This window comes from Oncorhynchus gorbuscha, linkage group LG10 (genome assembly GCF_021184085.1).
Source record: "Oncorhynchus gorbuscha isolate QuinsamMale2020 ecotype Even-year linkage group LG10, OgorEven_v1.0, whole genome shotgun sequence".
In the NCBI taxonomy this organism is placed as follows: Eukaryota; Metazoa; Chordata; class Actinopteri; order Salmoniformes; family Salmonidae; genus Oncorhynchus; species Oncorhynchus gorbuscha.
In genome coordinates, this window is record NC_060182.1 from 3,141,922 (window position 1) to 3,158,776 (window position 16,855).

General features: G+C 42.1%; 1 protein-coding gene across 4 annotated transcripts in view; it reads right to left on the reverse strand.

Moving 5' to 3' along the window:
- Positions 1-16,855, reverse strand: part of LOC124045454 (membrane-associated guanylate kinase, WW and PDZ domain-containing protein 3-like) — a 108,605-nt gene that overhangs the window by 24,029 nt on the left and 67,721 nt on the right. For all 4 annotated transcript variants that reach the window (XM_046364756.1, XM_046364755.1, XM_046364754.1 and 1 more), the window contains 5 exons: positions 16,746-16,816; positions 15,767-15,934; positions 9,304-9,859; positions 7,260-7,503; positions 4,027-4,090 (listed from right to left, as the gene is read on the reverse strand). In XM_046364756.1, the coding sequence (XP_046220712.1) occupies positions 4,027-4,090; positions 7,260-7,503; positions 9,304-9,859; positions 15,767-15,934; positions 16,746-16,816 (1,103 nt within the window). The remainder of the gene's footprint in view (positions 1-4,026; positions 4,091-7,259; positions 7,504-9,303; positions 9,860-15,766; positions 15,935-16,745; positions 16,817-16,855) is intronic.

A 16,855-nucleotide genomic window follows, 5' to 3' on the forward strand; every position in this document is an offset into this window, starting at 1 on the left:
ACACAGAGAGAACTAAATCTCTGAGGTGAATCCATCCTGTACACAGTAACCTGGTCTGGAAGCTGAAGTGGTTCCTGCTTCGATGGGAGGATCCACACTCCTCGTATTGTTCCCCAAGTACTGAAGTATTTAAACCTAAAGTACTGAAGTATTTAAACCTAAAGTACTGAAGTTACGTTAAGAGTATTTAAACCTAAAGTACTGAAGTATTTAAACCTAAAGTACTGAAGTATTTAAACCTAAAGTACTGAAGTATTTAAACCTAAAGTACTGAAGTATTTAAACCTAAAGTACTGAAGTATTTAAACCTAAAGTACTGAAGTATTTAAACCTAAAGTACTGAAGTTACGTTAAGAGTATTTAAACCTAAAGTACTGAAGTATTTAAACCTAAAGTACTGAAGTATTTAAACCTAAAGTACTGAAGTATTTAAACCTAAAGTACTGAAGTATTTAAACCTAAAGTACTGAAGTTACGTTAAGAGTATTTAAACCTAAAGTACTGAAGTTACTTAAAAATTTCTTAGGGCTGAAATTCCGTTTAACCTGTCAGGCCTCAGCAGAATACTGCCCTCTTTGGATGAATTGCGTGCCCATAGTAAACTGAAAACAAATCTGTCCAAAATTGCTAATATATGCATATAATAATTATTATTGGATAGAAAACACTAAAGCTTCTAAAACCGTTTGAATGATGTCTGTAAGTATAGCAGAACTCACAGGGTAGGCAATCTCCCAAACTATTTTTGGAGTACTAAAAGTTGGGGCAACTTTGACGTCATCGCCCCCACCCTTCCCAACCAGCTATGGATCTGGAGACACTTTCTATGTCTTCCACTAGATGTCCTCATTCAGTACAGCGTTTAATTGTGCAAATCCCGCGGGTTTTGACCCTTTGGGAGGCAAAAGACTGAGTGTCGCGAGAAAATACAAGGTCACAAGAGCGCGCATTTTGGAGAGACATCCCTTTGTTCCAGAATGCCTGAGAGGAAGCACGTTTGTCCGATAGATTAGATAATTGTTTTGTACGTTTAGAACATCCTAAAGCTTGATTCTGCACTTAGTTTGACCAGTTTAGTCGACATATAATATGTAATTTTGAAGTTTTGATGCGCAACTGTCCGGGACAAGAAGTAATTTTGGATGCATTTCAGCTGGAACTTGAAGCATATGCTACTATAAAGACACACGACTTGAAACCAAACAATGTTTTGGGTAAGTATGACTTCTTCCACTACATTCTGATCGAAGACCATCAAAGGTAAGGGAATATTTATGTTGTAATTTTGTATTTCTGCTGACTCCAACATAGCGGAGAAATATTGCTTACGTCTGAGCGCCGTCTCAGATTATTAGATAGTGAACTAATTCTGTAACGTTAAAAATAAATGTAACACAGCGGTTGCATTAAGAAGCAGTGTATCTTTCTAACTATATGTAGAACATGTATATTTAGTCAAAGTTTATGATGTCTATTTATGTTATCTGGCGGCACGATGTATAATTTCTCCGGACATTTTTGAGTATTTTCTGAACATGAAGTCAATGCAAATGGAGATTTATGGATAAAAATGGCATAAATAAATAAATGGCATATTATTGAAAAAAACATAAATGTACTGTGTAACATGTCCTATTACTGTCATCTGATGAAGATTTTCAAAAGGTTAGTGAATGATTTATTTTTGAATCCTGCTTTTATAATTTTATATTTTCTGGGACAAAATGGCTGCCTCTTGTCTTTGTTTCAGTGGTGGTCTAATATAAATATGTGGTGTGTTTTCGCCGTAAAACAGTTTAGAAATCTGACTCGCTGGGTAGATGAACAAGGTGTTTATCTTTCATTTGAGCTATTGGACTTGTTAATGTGTGGAGGTTAAATATTTCCAATAATATTTTTGCATTCTGTGCGCCATCTTTTGAGTTGAGTGTGGGGGAGGGTGCCCTTGGGGAACGTGTGGGGCGGGATCGCTATGCCAACAGCCAGTGAAAGTGCAGGGGACAAATTCAAAACAACAGAAATCTCTTAATTAAAATTCCTCAAACATAGAAGTATCTTATACTGTTTTAAAGGTAAACTTGTTGTTAATCCCACCAAAGTGTCCAATTTCAAATAGGCTTTACAGCGAAAGCACCACAAACAATTATGTTAGGTCACCGCCAACTCACAGAAAAATTCAGCCATTTTTTCAGCCAAAGAGAGGAGACACAAAAAGCACAAATAGAGATAAAATGAATCACTAACATTTGATGATCTTCATCAGATGACACTCATAGGACTTTATGTTACACAATACATGTATGTTTTGTTTGATAAAGTTAATATTTATATCCAAACATCTCAGTAAACATTGGCACGTTATGTTCAGTAGTTCCAAAAACATCTGGTGATATTGCAGAGAGCCACATCATTTTACAGAAATACTCATTATAAATGTTGATGAAAATACAACTGTTATGCATGGAATTATAGATACACTTCTCCTTAATGCAACCGCTGTGTCAGATTTCAAAAAAGCTTTACCGAAAAAGCAAACCATGCAATAATCTGAGAACAGCGTTCAGAAAACAAATTGAGATATCCGCCATGTTGGAGTCAACAGAAATTACATTATAAATATTCCCTTACCTTTGATGATCTTCATCAGAATGCACTCCCAGGAATCCCATTTCCACATTAAATGTTTGATTTAGTTCGATAACGTCCATCATTTATGTCCAAAGAGCTACTTTTGTTAGCATGTTTGGTTAACAAATCCAAAGTCATGAAGGTGCAGACGAAATGTCAAAAAGTTCTGTTTCTGTCCGTAGAAACATGTCAAACGATTTATAGATGTCGCGTGTGATTTGGGGTGGGCATTCTATGTGTTGTTTTCTATGATTTTGTGTTTCTATGTTTTGGCTGGGTATGGTTCTCAATCAGGGACAGCTGTCTATCGTTGTCTCTGATTGGGAACCATACTTAGGTAGCCCTTTTCCCTCCTTTCTGTGTGGGAGGTTAACTTTGTTTGTGGCAATAATGCCCTGTAAGCTTCACGGTTGTGTCTTTCGTTTGTTGTTTTGTTTGGCGACATTTTGAATAAAAAGGAAAATGTACGCTCACCACGCTGCACTTTGGTTTACTTCCAACGACGCCCGTGACAATGGAATCAATCTTTAGGATGTTTTTAACATAAAACTTCAATAATATTCCAACAGGTGAATTACGATGTCTGTAGAAAAGCAATGGAATGAGAGCTAACTCTCTCGTGTCGCGCCTCAGAGCCTGTAGGAATCTGCCAGACCTCTGACTCATTCCTCTCTCATTCGGTCCCACTACACAGTAGAATCCTCAAACAAGTTTCTAAAGACGGAAGTGCCTTAGGAAGTCTAACATAACCAATATCCCACTGTGTATTCAATAGGGTCTGTGTTGAAAACCGACCAATCTCAGATTTCCGACTTCCTGTTTGGATTTCTTCTCAGGTTTTTGCCTGCCATATGAGTTCTGTTATACTCACAGACATCATTCAAACAGTTGTAGAAACTTAAGAGTGTTTTCTATCCAATACTAATAATAATGTGGATATATTAGCAACTGGGACTGAGGAGCAGACCGTTTGATATGGGCACCTCGGGGCACCTTTTCATCCAAGGTACTCAATACTGCCCCTGCAGCCATAAGAAGTTAAGAGTATGTAAACCTAAAGTACTGAAGTCACTTATTACATTAAGAGTATTTCAACCTAACGTGTTGAAGTCACAAACAGTATTTCAACCTAAAGTACTGAAGCTAGATGTTCATTAAGAGTATTTAAAAAGGAAGAAAATCTGGATGAGGGTACTGCACCAAGGCTATCAACAGCAGTAGTATTACCAGTATGTATATACAGTAGGTAAATATAGTGTACTTGTAGTAGTAGTAGTAATATTAGTGTATTTGTGGTAGTAGTAGTAGTAATATTAGTATTACTAGTATTTATATTGGTAAATACAGTGTATTTGTGGTCGTAATAGTAATATTATTTATACAGGATAATGTGCTCACCTCCTCTGTCAACCAACAGCATTACTTCTCCCTGCTTGATGTGCTCCTGAAGGACCCTCTGCATCTTCAATGTTAAAACAGGTCAACATTATTAAACAGGTCAACATTATTAAACAGGTCAACATTATTAAACAGGTCAACATTATTATACAGGTCAACATTATTAAACAGGTCAACATTATTAAACAGGTTAACATTATTAAACAGGTCAACATCAGTTGGTGGTTGAAGATTTCCCTCTAGTGGTGTGGGGGCTGTGCTTTGGCAAAGTGGGTGGGGTTATATCCTTCCTGTTTGGCCCTGTCCGGGGGTGTCCTCGGATGGGGCCACAGTGTCTCCTGACCCCTCCTGTCTCAGCCTCCAGTATTTATGCTGCAGTAGTTTATGTGTCGGGGGGCTAGGGTCAGTTTGTTTATCTGGAGTACTTCTCCTGTCCTATTCGGTGTCCTGTGTAAATCTAAGTGTGCGTTCTCTAATTCTCTCCTTCTCTCTTTCTTTCTCTCTCTCGGAGGACCTGAGCCCTAGAACCATGCCCCAGGACTACCTGACATGATGACTCCTTGCTGTCCCCAGTCCACCTGGCCATGCTGCTGCTCCAGTTTCAACTGGCCTGGGCCCTAGGACCATGTCCCAGGACTACCTGACATGAGGACTCCTTGCTGTCCCCAGTCCACCTGGCCATGCTCCTGCTCCAGTTTCAACTGTTCTGCCTTACTATTATTCAACCATGCTGGTCATTTATGAACATTTGAACATCTTGGCCACGTTCTGTTATAATCTCCACCCGGCACAGCCAGAAGAGGACTGGCCACCCCACATATGCTCTCTCTAATTCTCTCTTTCTTTCTCTCTCTCGGAGGACCTGAGCCCTAGGACCGTGCCCCAGGACTACCTGACATGATGGCTCCTTGCTGTCCCCAGTCCACCTGACTGTGCTGCTGCTCCAGTTTCAACTGTTCTGCCTTATTATTATTTGACCATGCTGGTCATTTATGAACATTTGAACATCTTGGTCATGTTCTGTTATAATCTCTACCCGGCACAGCCAGAAGAGGACTGGCCACCCCACATAGCCCGGTTCCTCTCTAGGTTTCTTCCTAGGTTTTGGCCTTTCTAGGGAGTTTTTCCTAGCCACCGTGCTTTTACACCTGCATTGTTTGCTGTTTGGGGTTTTAGGCTGGGTTTCTGTACAGCACTTTGAGATATCAGCTGATGTACGAAGGGCTATATAAATAAATTTGATTTGATTTGATTTGATTTGAACATTAACACAGGTCAACATTATTATACAGGTCAACATTATTAAACAGGTCAACATTATTAAACAGGTCAACATTATTAAACAGGTCAACATTATTAAACAGGTCAACATTATTAAACAGGTCAACATTATTATACAGGTCAACATTATTAAACAGGTCAACATTATTAAACAGGTCAACATTAAACAGGTCAACATTATTAAACAGGTCAACATTATTATACAGGTCAACATTATCATACAGGTCAACATTATTATAAAGGTCAACATTAACACAGGTCAACATTATTAAACAGGTCAACATTATCATACAGGTCAACATTATTATAAAGGTCAACATTAACACAGGTCAACATTATTAAACAGGTCAACATTATTATAAAGGTCAACGTTATTATATAGGTCAACATTATTAAACAGGTCAACATATTGGTTAATTTACATCTCACACTAAAGGGACACATCACATGAAGGTATTCTAACATCCAGTAAACCTTACAACTTCCTGTCATCTATTAAACCTTACAACTTCATGTCATCTAGTAAACCTTACAGCTCTTCTGTCATCTAGTAAACCTTACAACTTTCTGTCATCTAGTAAACCTTACAACTTCCTGTCATCTAGTAAACCTTGCAGCTCTTCTGTCATCTAGTAAACCTTGAAGCTCTTCTGTCATCTAGTAAACCTTACAACTTCCTGTCATCTAGTAAACCTTGCAGCTCTTCTGTCATCTAGTAAACCTTGAAGCTCTTCTGTCATCTAGTATACCTTACAACTTCCTGTCATCTCGTAAACCTTACAACTTCCTGTCATCTAGTAAACCTTACAACTTCATGTCATCTCGTAAACCTTACAGCTCTTCTCTCATCTAGTAAACCTTACAACTTCCTGTCATCTAGTAAACCTTACAACTTCCTGTCATCTAGTAAACCTTACAACTTCCTGTCATCTAGTAAACCTTACAACTTCATGTCATCTAGTAAACCTTACAACTTCCTGTCATCTAGTAAACCTTACAACTTCCTGTCATCTAGTAAACCTTACAATTTCCTGTCTTCTAGTAAACCTTACAACTTCATGTCATCTAGTAAACCTTACAAATTCCTGTCATCTAGTAAACCTTACAATTTCCTGTCATCTAGTAAACCTTGCAGCTCTTCTGTCATCTAGTAAACCTTGAAGCTCTTCTGTCATCTAGTAAACATTGAAGCTCTCCTGTCATCTAGTAAACCTTACAACTTCCTGTCATCTAGTAAACCTTGCAGCTCTCCTGTCATCTAGTAAACCTTACAGCTCTTCTGTCATCTAGTAAACCTTACAACTTCCTGTCATCTAGTAAACCTTGCAGCTCTTCTGTCATCTAGTAAACCTTGAAGCTCTTCTGTCATCTAGTAAACATTGAAGCTCTCCTGTCATCTAGTAAACCTTACAGCTCTTCTGTCATCTAGTAAACCTTACAACTTCATGTCATCTAGTAAACCTTACAGCTCTTCTGTCATCTAGTAAACCTTACAGCTCTTCTGTCATCTAGTAAACCTTACAGCTCTTCTGTCCTTTCTGTGTCATTCCAAATGCCAATAAGATTACTCAATGTTGTCAGAATAAACTTACTCCAGAGATTGATGATTACTATTGAGGGTTGCTGAAATAAATGACAATCAACCTCATAACCAAACCAAATGACGGTCTGTAACCGTAGAGCTGTCTCCGAAGCCAGTCCTACTGTACCTGAGCGAAGCTGAGACTCTGCACGTCAGCTCCATCGATCTTCACTATAGCATCCCCTGTCTGCAGGGAGGAGCACTGCCTTCTGTCCCAGACCCTCTTCACCAGGGCCAGCTGCCCCCCCTGCCCCCCCGCCGTAACACTGAACCCCATCCCGCCCCCCTCACTCCTCCCCAGGGGCACAGCGAGCAGCGCCCCTCCTCCAGACCCTACAGGTACACCCTCGCTGGTCGGGCTGTGGCTCACCCGGGGGTGGGCGCTTGCGGGGCAGCCGTTGAAGCCGCAAGGGGGGACCTCCGTAGGCGGGCCGGCCATGAGGGACGTCTGGGGCACGGGAGGCCGCTGGCAGGGGGCACCAGGAGTGGTGGCGGTGCCCACCTCCGGGTGGGACAGGGAGATGGGCAGGGTGGAGGTGGAGAGGTCACTCCGATGTTGGACCATGGAGGAGGAGGTGGGGAGGGAGTTACCATTGTAGCGCATCAGAGACCATCTGAGAGGGAAGAGGAGGAAGAGGAGGAAGCGGAGGAAGAGAGGCGTTAATAATATTCTGTACCCGACTGATACACACACACACAGGAAACTAAGAACTGTGAACTGCACATCTGATCTGATTGGCTGTTGCACTTTGTGTTCGAACCATAGGCAGCACTTTTCTTTCATATCATCAAATCAATGTATATAGCCCTTCTAACATCAGCTAACATCAGCTGATGTCTCAAAGTGCTGTGCAGAAACCCAGCCTAAAACCCCAAAACAGCAAGCAATGCAGGTGTAGAAGCACGGTGGCTAGGAAAAACTCCCTAGAAAGGCCAAAACCGAGGAAGAAACCTAGAGAGGAACCAGGCTATGAGGGGTGGCCAGTCCTCTTCTGGCTGTGCCAGGTGGAGATTATAAACCTAGAGAGGAACCAGGCTATGAGGGGTGGCCAGTCCTCTTCTGGCTGTGCCAGGTGGAGATTAGAAACCTAGAGAGGAACCAGGCTATGAGGGGTGGCCAGTCCTCTTCTGGCTGTGCCAGGTGGAGATTAGAAACCTAGAGAGGAACCAGGCTATGAGGGGTGGCCAGTCCTCTTCTGGCTGTGCCAGGTGGAGATTAGAAACCTAGAGAGGAACCAGGCTATGAGGGGTGGCCAGTCCTCTTCTGGCTGTGCCGGGTGGAGATTAGAAACCTAGAGAGGAACCAGGCTATGAGGGGTGGCCAGTCCTCTTCTGGCTGTGCCAGGTGGAGATTAGAAACCTAGAGAGGAACCAGGCTATGAGGGGTGGCCAGTCCTCTTCTGGCTGTGCCAGGTGGAGATTAGAAACCTAGAGAGGAACCAGGCTATGAGGGGTGGCCAGTCCTCTTCTGGCTGTGCCAGGTGGAGATTAGAAACCTAGAGAGGAACCAGGCTATGAGGGGTGGCCAGTCCTCTTCTGGCTGTGCCAGGTGGAGATTAGAAACCTAGAGAGGAACCAGGCTATGAGGGGTGGCCAGTCCTCTTCTGGCTGTGCCAGGTGGAGATTAGAAACCTAGAGAGGAACCAGGCTATGAGGGGTGGCCAGTCCTCTTCTGGCTGTGCCAGGTGGAGATTAGAAACCTAGAGAGGAACCAGGCTATGAGGGGTGGCCAGTCCTCTTCTGGCTGTGCCAGGTGGAGATTAGAAACCTAGAGAGGAACCAGGCTATGAGGGGTGGCCAGTCCTCTTCTGGCTGTGCCAGGTGGAGATTAGAAACCTAGAGAGGAACCAGGCTATGAGGGGTGGCCAGTCCTCTTCTGGCTGTGCCGGGTGGAGATTAGAAACCTAGAGAGGAACCAGGCTATGAGGGGTGGCCAGTCCTCTTCTGGCTGTGCCAGGTGGAGATTAGAAACCTAGAGAGGAACCAGGGTATGAGGGGTGGCCAGTCCTCTTCTGGCTGTGCCAGGTGGAGATTAGAAACCTAGAGAGGAACCAGGCTATGAGGGGTGGCCAGTCCTCTTCTGGCTGTGCCAGGTGGAGATTATAAACCTAGAGAGGAACCAGGCTATGAGGGGTGGCCAGTCCTCTTCTGGCTGTGCCAGGTGGAGATTAGAAACCTAGAGATGAACCAGGCTATGAGGGGTGGCCAGTCCTCTTCTGGCTGTGCCAGGTGGAGATTAGAAACCTAGAGAGGAACCAGGCTATGAGGGGTGGCCAGTCCTCTTCTGGCTGTGCCAGGTGGAGATTATAACAGAACATGGCCAAGATCATCAGCTGTGAACTCAGTCCATCTTGGCAATTGGTTAGTTAGGGTTAGTTAGTTAGTTGGTCACTTCGTTATTTAGGGTTAGTTACCTTTGTGTCCATCCACCCAAGGCCTCTGAGTCACTCTGGCTGGTGGACGCGGAGGTTGATTCAGGAGGGGGAGGAGGGGGGATGCCCCTACTGTGAGAGGAGGAGGGGGAACAGGCTGAGCTGGCAGAAGAGCCCGGGACACCGTTAGACAGCGGGTAGGAGGGTGGTGCCACGTTCCCGTTAGCATCCAGCCCTGACCCCGATTTTCCCGCCACTCTGAGATAGTTGCCGTTGTGATGAGACAGGGTCCGATTGAGGTTAGCCAGGCCGGGGGGGTGGGTGTGGGGGTGCTCAGCAGGGCTGGGACAGGAAAGGGACTGGGCAGTGGCTGTGGAGGGAGGAGTGGCTGCAGCGCTGAGGGCTTCCCGAGGAGAGGAGGAGGGGGAGGAGGTCAGGGGTTGTTTGGGACAGCCGTCTGGGTTGTAGAGCATGGGATAGCCTCTACGTAACACAACGTCCACACTGTGACCCATGGGGACAGACTTCAACATCTCTACCACCTCTTTATGAGACAGACCCAGGACACAGCTGTCATTGATGTAGACCAGGATATCAGCTGGAGAACAGAGAGAGAGAGACAGAGAGAGACAAACAGGTTACACTATTATTATATCATCCACTACAATAGATCATGTGGTTTCTCATCCACTACAATAGATAATGTGTTATATCATCCACTACAATAGATAATGTGGTATATCATCCACAACAATAGATAATGTGGTATATCATCCACTACAATAGATAATGTTGTATATGTTATATCATCCACCACAATAGATAATGTTGTATATGTTATATCATCCACTACAATAGATAATGTGGTATATCATCCACTACAATAGATAATGTGGTATATCATCCACTACAATAGATAATGTGGATCATATCATCCACTACAATAGATAATGTGGTATATCATACACTACAATAGATAATGTGGTATATCATACATTACAATAGATAATGTGGTATATCATACATTACAATAGATAATGGGAAGGGTATACCACTACAAAGCAGGATTAGGATTAGATGTAGATGGGAAGGGTATACCACTACAAAGCAGGATTAGGATTAGATGTAGATGGGAAGGGTATACCACTACAAAGCAGGATTAGGATTAGATGTAGATGGGAAGGGTATACCACTACAAAGCAGGATTAGGATTAGGTGTAGATGGGAAGGGTATACCACAATAAAGCAGGATTAGGATTAGGTGTAGATGGGAAGGGTATACCACAATAAAGCAGGATTGGGATTAGATGTAGATGGGAAGGGTATACCACAATAAAGCAGGATTAGGATTAGATGTAGATGGGAAGGGTATACCGCTACAAAGCAGGATTAGGATTAGATGTAGATGGGAAGGGTATACCACTATAAAGCAGGATTAGATGTAGATGGGAAGGGTATACCGCTACAAAGCAGGATTAGGATTAGATGTAGATGGGAAGGGTATACCACTATAAAGCAGGATTAGGTGTAGATGGTAAGGGTATACCACTACAAAGCAGGATTAGGATTAGGTGTAGATGGGAAGGGTATACCACTACAAAGCAGGATTAGGATTAGGTGTAGATGGGAAGGGTATACCACTACAAAGCAGGATTAGGATTAGGTGTAGATGGGAAGGGTATACCACTATAAAGCAGGATTAGGATTAGATGTAGATGGGAAGGGTATACCACTACAAAGCAGGATTAGATGTAGATGGGAAGGGTATACCACTACAAAGCAGGATTAGGATTAGATGTAGATGGGATGGGTATACCACTACAAAGCAGGATTAGGTGTAGATGGGAAGGGTATACCACTACAAAGCAGGATTGGGATTAGATGTAGATGGGAAGTGTATACCACTACAAAGCAGGATTAGGATTAGATGTAGATGGGAAGGGTATACAACTACAAAGCAGGATTAGGATTAGATGTAGATGGGAAGGGTATACCACTACAAAGCAGGATTAGGATTAGATGTAGATGGGAAGGGTATACCACTACAAAACAGGATTATGATTAGATGTAGATGGGAAGGGTATACCACTACAAAGCAGGATTAGGATTAGATGTAGATGGGAAGGGTATACCACTACAAAACAGGATTATATGTAGATGGGAAGGGTATACCACTACAAAGCAGGATTAGGATTAGATGTAGATGGGAAGGGTATACCACTATAAAGCAGGATTAGGATTAGATGTAGATGGGATGGGTATACCACAATAAAGCAGGATTAGGTGTAGATGGGAAGGGTATACCACTATAAAGCAGGATTAGGATTAGATGTAGATGGGAAGGGTATACCACTACAAGGCAGGATTAGATGTAGATGGGAAGGGTATACCACTACAAAGCAGGATTAGGATTAGATGTAGATGGGATGGGTATACCACTACAAAGCAGGATTAGGTGTAGATGGGAAGGGTATACCACTACAAAGCAGGATTGGGATTAGATGTAGATGGGAAGGGTATACCACTACAAAACAGGATTATGATTAGATGTAGATGGGAAGGGTATACCACTACAAAGCAGGATTAGGATTAGATGTAGATGGGAAGGGTATACCACTACAAAGCAGGATTAGGATTAGGTGTAGATGGGAAGGGTATACAACTACAAAGCAGGATTAGGATTAGATGTAGATGGGAAGGGTATACCACTATAAAGCAGGATTAGGATTAGATGTAGATGGGATGGGTATACCACAATAAAGCAGGATTAGGTGTAGATGGGAAGGGTATACCACTACAAAGCAGGATTGGGATTAGGTGTAGATGGGAAGGGTATACCACTACAAAGCAGGATTAGGATTAGATGTAGATGGGAAGGGTATACCACTACAAAGCAGGATTAGGATTAGGTGTAGATGAGAAGGGTATACCACTATAAAGCAGGATTAGGATTAGGTGTAGATGGGAAGGGTATACCACTACAAAGCAGGATTAGGATTAGGTGTAGATGGGAAGGGTATACCACTAAAAGCAGGATCAAGGAATTAGCCAGAGAATTTACCTAAATATTCTGAAACAATGTTTTATTTTTGAAAGAAAAGCTTGAAATTGGCATGGTCTAATTGACTCAACAACCAAAAACACATACAGGTATCTAAATGTAGATTAAAAAATGTAATACTGAAAAATTATATGAACACATGTAAAGTGTTCGTCCCACGTTTCATGAGCTGCAATTCAAACATACAATCTACCCCTGCCCAGTAATGTAGAATTCCAGAGATTAGGGCCCAATGAATGGATTTTAATTGACAGATTTCCTTAGACGAACTGGAACTCAGTGAAATTGTTGAAATTGTTGAGTTTCTATTTCTGCTCTGTGTATTTATACCCTTCTGGAGATTATGTTCAAGAGAAAACTTCACAATCACCCACACACTACTATAATTTGGGATGCAGAGAGAGAGAGGGAGGGAGAGAGTGGGTGAGAGAGGAGAAAGCAATGAAAGGAGAGAGATAGAGATCGAGAAAGAGAAAAGGGCAATGAAAGGACAGAAATAGCAGAGAGACTAGAAACAGTTTTATCTTTTATCCTCCCTTCCATGTTCAGGTCTCTTCAAATCTTCAACTCCCTTCAATTCTTCAACCCCCATCCAATCTTCAATCCCCTTCAAATCTTCAACTCCCTTCAAATCTTCAACTCCCTTCAAATTCTTCAACTCCCTTCAAATCTTCAACCCCCTTCAAATCTTCAACCCCCTTCAAATCTTCAACCCCCTTCAAATCTTCAACTCCCTTCAAATCTTCAACTCCCTTCAAATTCTTCAACCCCCTTCAAATTTTCAACTCCCTTCAAATCTTCAACTCCCTTCAAATTTAAACTCCCTTTGAAGCTTCAACTCTCTTCCAATTTTCAACTCCCTTCAAAGCTTCAACTCCCTTCAAATTTTCAACCCTCTTCAAAATTTCAACCCCCTTCCAATCTTCAACTCCCTTCAAATCTTCAACCCCCTTCAAATCTTCAACCCCCTTCAAATCTTCATTCCCCTTCAAATCTTTAACCCCCTTCAAACTTCAACTCCCGTCAAATCTTCAACTCCCTTAAAATTCTTCAACCCCCTTCAAATGTTCAACTCCCTTCAAATCTTCAACTCCCTTTGAAGCTTCAACTCTCTTCAAATTTTCAACCCCTTCAAACTTCAACTCCCTTCAAAGCTTCAACTCCCTTCAAAGCTTCAACTCCCTTGAAATCTTCAACCCCCTTCAAATCGTCAACCCCCTTCAAATATTCAACTCCCTTCAAATCTTCAACTCCCTTCAAAGCTTCAACCCCCTTCCAATATTCAACTCCCTTCAAATCTTCAACCCACTTCGAATTTTCAACTCTCTTCAAATTTTCAACCCCTTCAAATCTTCAATTCCCTTCAAATCTTCAACTCTCTTCAATACTTCAACCCCCTTCAAATCTTCAACTCTCTTCAAATCTTCGACCCCCTTCAAATTTTCAACTCTTTACATTTTCAACTCTATTAAAAACTTCAACTCTCTTAAAATCTTCAACTCTCTTCAAACCTTCAACTCCCTTCAAAACTTCAACTCCCTTCAAAGCTTCAACTCCCCTCACATTTTCAACTCTTCAAATCTTCAACTCTCTTCAAAATTCAACTCCCTTCAATTCTTCAACCCACTTCACATTTTCAACTCTCTTCAAATCTTCAACCCCCTTCAAATCTTCAACCCCCTTCAAAACTTCAACCCCCTTCAAATCTTCAATCTTCAAATCTTCAACTCTCTTCAAAACTTCAACTCTCTTCAAATCTTCAACTCCCTTCAAAATTTCAACCCCCTTCACATTTTCAACTCTTCAAATTTTCAACTCTCTTCAAATTTTCAACCCTCTTCAAAATCTTCAGCCCCCTTCAAATTTTCAACCCCCTTCAAATCTTCAACTCTCTTCAAAACTTCAACTCTCTTCAAATTTTCAACTCTCTTCAAATCTACAACTCTCTTCAAATCATCAACTCTCTTCAAATCTTCAACTCTCTTCAAATTTTCAACTCTCTTCAAATCTTCAACTCTCTTCAAATCTTCAACTCTCTTCAAAATTAAACTCACTTCAAAACATCAACCCCCTTCAAATCTTCAACCCCCTTCCAAACTTCAACTCTCTTCAAATCTTCAACTCTCTTCAAAACTTCAACTCCCTTCAAATGTTCAACCATCTTCAAATTTTCAACTCCCTTCAAATCTTTTCAACTCTCTTGCTCTGTCTCTCAGTCTCACCAGTACAGGTCTCCAGAAATAACAACAACTCAATAACCACTGTTATGTATGACTATCTTGAGGTTATGCTACCTGTGGTGAGTGTACCTGTGTTAAACATACCAGTGTTAATCCTACCTGTGTTAATCCTACCTGTGTTAATACTACCTGTGTCTATCCTACCTGTGTTAGTCCTACCTGTGTTTGTCCTACCTGTGTTTATCCTTCATGTGTCTATCCTACCTGTGTTAATCATACCTGTGTTAATCCTACATGTGTTAATCCTACCTGTGTTAGTACTACCTGTGTTAATGCTACCTGTGTTAAATCTACCTGTGTTAATCCAGCTGTGTTAATCTACCTGTGTTAATCTACCTGTGTTAATACTACCTGTGTTAATGCTACCTGTGTTAAACCTACCTTTGTTAATCCTACCTGTGTTAGTACTACCTGTGTTAATGCTACCTGTGTTAATACTACCTGTGTTAATGCTACCTGTGTTAAACCTACCTGTGTTAATCCTACCTGTGTTAGTACTACCTGTGTTAATCCTACCTGTGTTAGTACTACCTGTGTTAATACTACCTGTGTTAATGCTACCTGTGTTAAACCTACCTGTGTTAATCCTACCTGTGTTAGTACTAGCTGTGTTAATGCTACCTGTGTTAAACATACCTGTGTTAGTACTACCTGTGTAAATCCTACCTGTGTTAAACCTACCTGTGTTAATCATACCTGTGTTAATCCTGCCTGTGTTAAACATACCTGTGTTAGTACTACCTGTGTAAATCCCACCTGTGTTAATGTTACCTGTGTTAATCCAGCTGTGTTAATCTACCTGTGTTAATCCTACCTGTGTTAATCCTACCTGTGTTAATGCTACCTGTGTTAATGCTACCTGTGTTAATGCTACCTGTGTTAATCCTACCTGTGTTAATCATACCTGTGTTAATGCTACCTGTTTTAATCATACCTGTGTTAATGCTACCTGTGTTAATCATACCTGTGTTAATCATACCTGTGTTAATGCTACCTGTGTTAATCATACCTGTGTTAATCCCACCTGTGTTAATGATACCTGTGTTGATGCTACCTGTGTTAATGCTACCTGTGTTAATGCTACCTGTGTTGATGCTACCTGTGTTAATGCTACCTGTGTTAATGCTACCTGTGTTAATGATACCTGTGTTAATGCTACCTGTGTTATTGCTACCTGTGTTAATTCTACCTGTGTTAATGCTACCTGTGTTGAGAGCGGGTGGTCCTCCTGGTGTAACGCTGTAGACCTGGAGAAACTCTCTCCGCCTGCTTCCTCCCACTATGTTGAAGCCGAACCCCTGCAGCCCTTTAGACAGACGGGTGTGGATGGAGTAACCCTTTAGCTCTGCTGGCTGGTCCGTGAAAGCAGGTACTGGCAGGGGACAGGGACACAGACCATTAGTTGCCTGTTGTAAGGATCCTACCTCCGTCTAGTATTTATTTGTTTTGTATTTACCCAGGGCCAGTCTCATTAAAGTCAAATCAGTCCTGGTTTCTCCAGACGTCTCTCATGTGTATTCACATATATCTATGATAGACTGTCCATGTGTATTCACATATATCTATGATAGACTGTCCATGTGTATTCACATATATCTATGATAGACTGTCCATGTGTATTCACATATATCTATGATAGACTGTCCATGTGTATTCACATATATCTATGATAGACTGTCCATGTGTATTCACATATATCTATGATAGACTGTCCATGTGTATTCACATAACAGACAGAGCAGAACAGGTCTAACAACTGATTCTCTGGCGCCCTCTGCAGTTCAATGATGAAAATATGTAGTCTCATGACTAACAGACATATTTTTACCACGAGCAGACGACAATATGGAAATATATCTCTAATTCACGACTCCATTTCAGTAGAACTGAATGCTGTCTCAGTGTTAGACAACACACGACAAAACACGAAAGAGACTAAGTGAGATGAGAGACAGTATGGGAGGGGATGAGAAGGAGGGAGGTATAGGGGGAGAGAGAGGGGGTAGGAGGGAGAGGATGGGGAGTACGGGGAAACAGAGGAGGATAAGGTAGGGGATGAGAAGGAGGGAGATATAGGGGGAGAGAGAGGGGTTAGGAGGGAGATATAGGGGGAGAGAGAGGGGGTAGGAGGGAGAGGATGGGGAGTACGGGGAGACAGAGGAGGATAAGGTAGGTAGACTCACTGTCTGTCTCGCTGAGGATCTCCCTGCTCTGATCTCTGGGGTCCAGCCAGCTGGTTGTCTTAGAGATGTGACTGAGGGGAGGAAGAGATCACCCTCTCCACCATCATCAT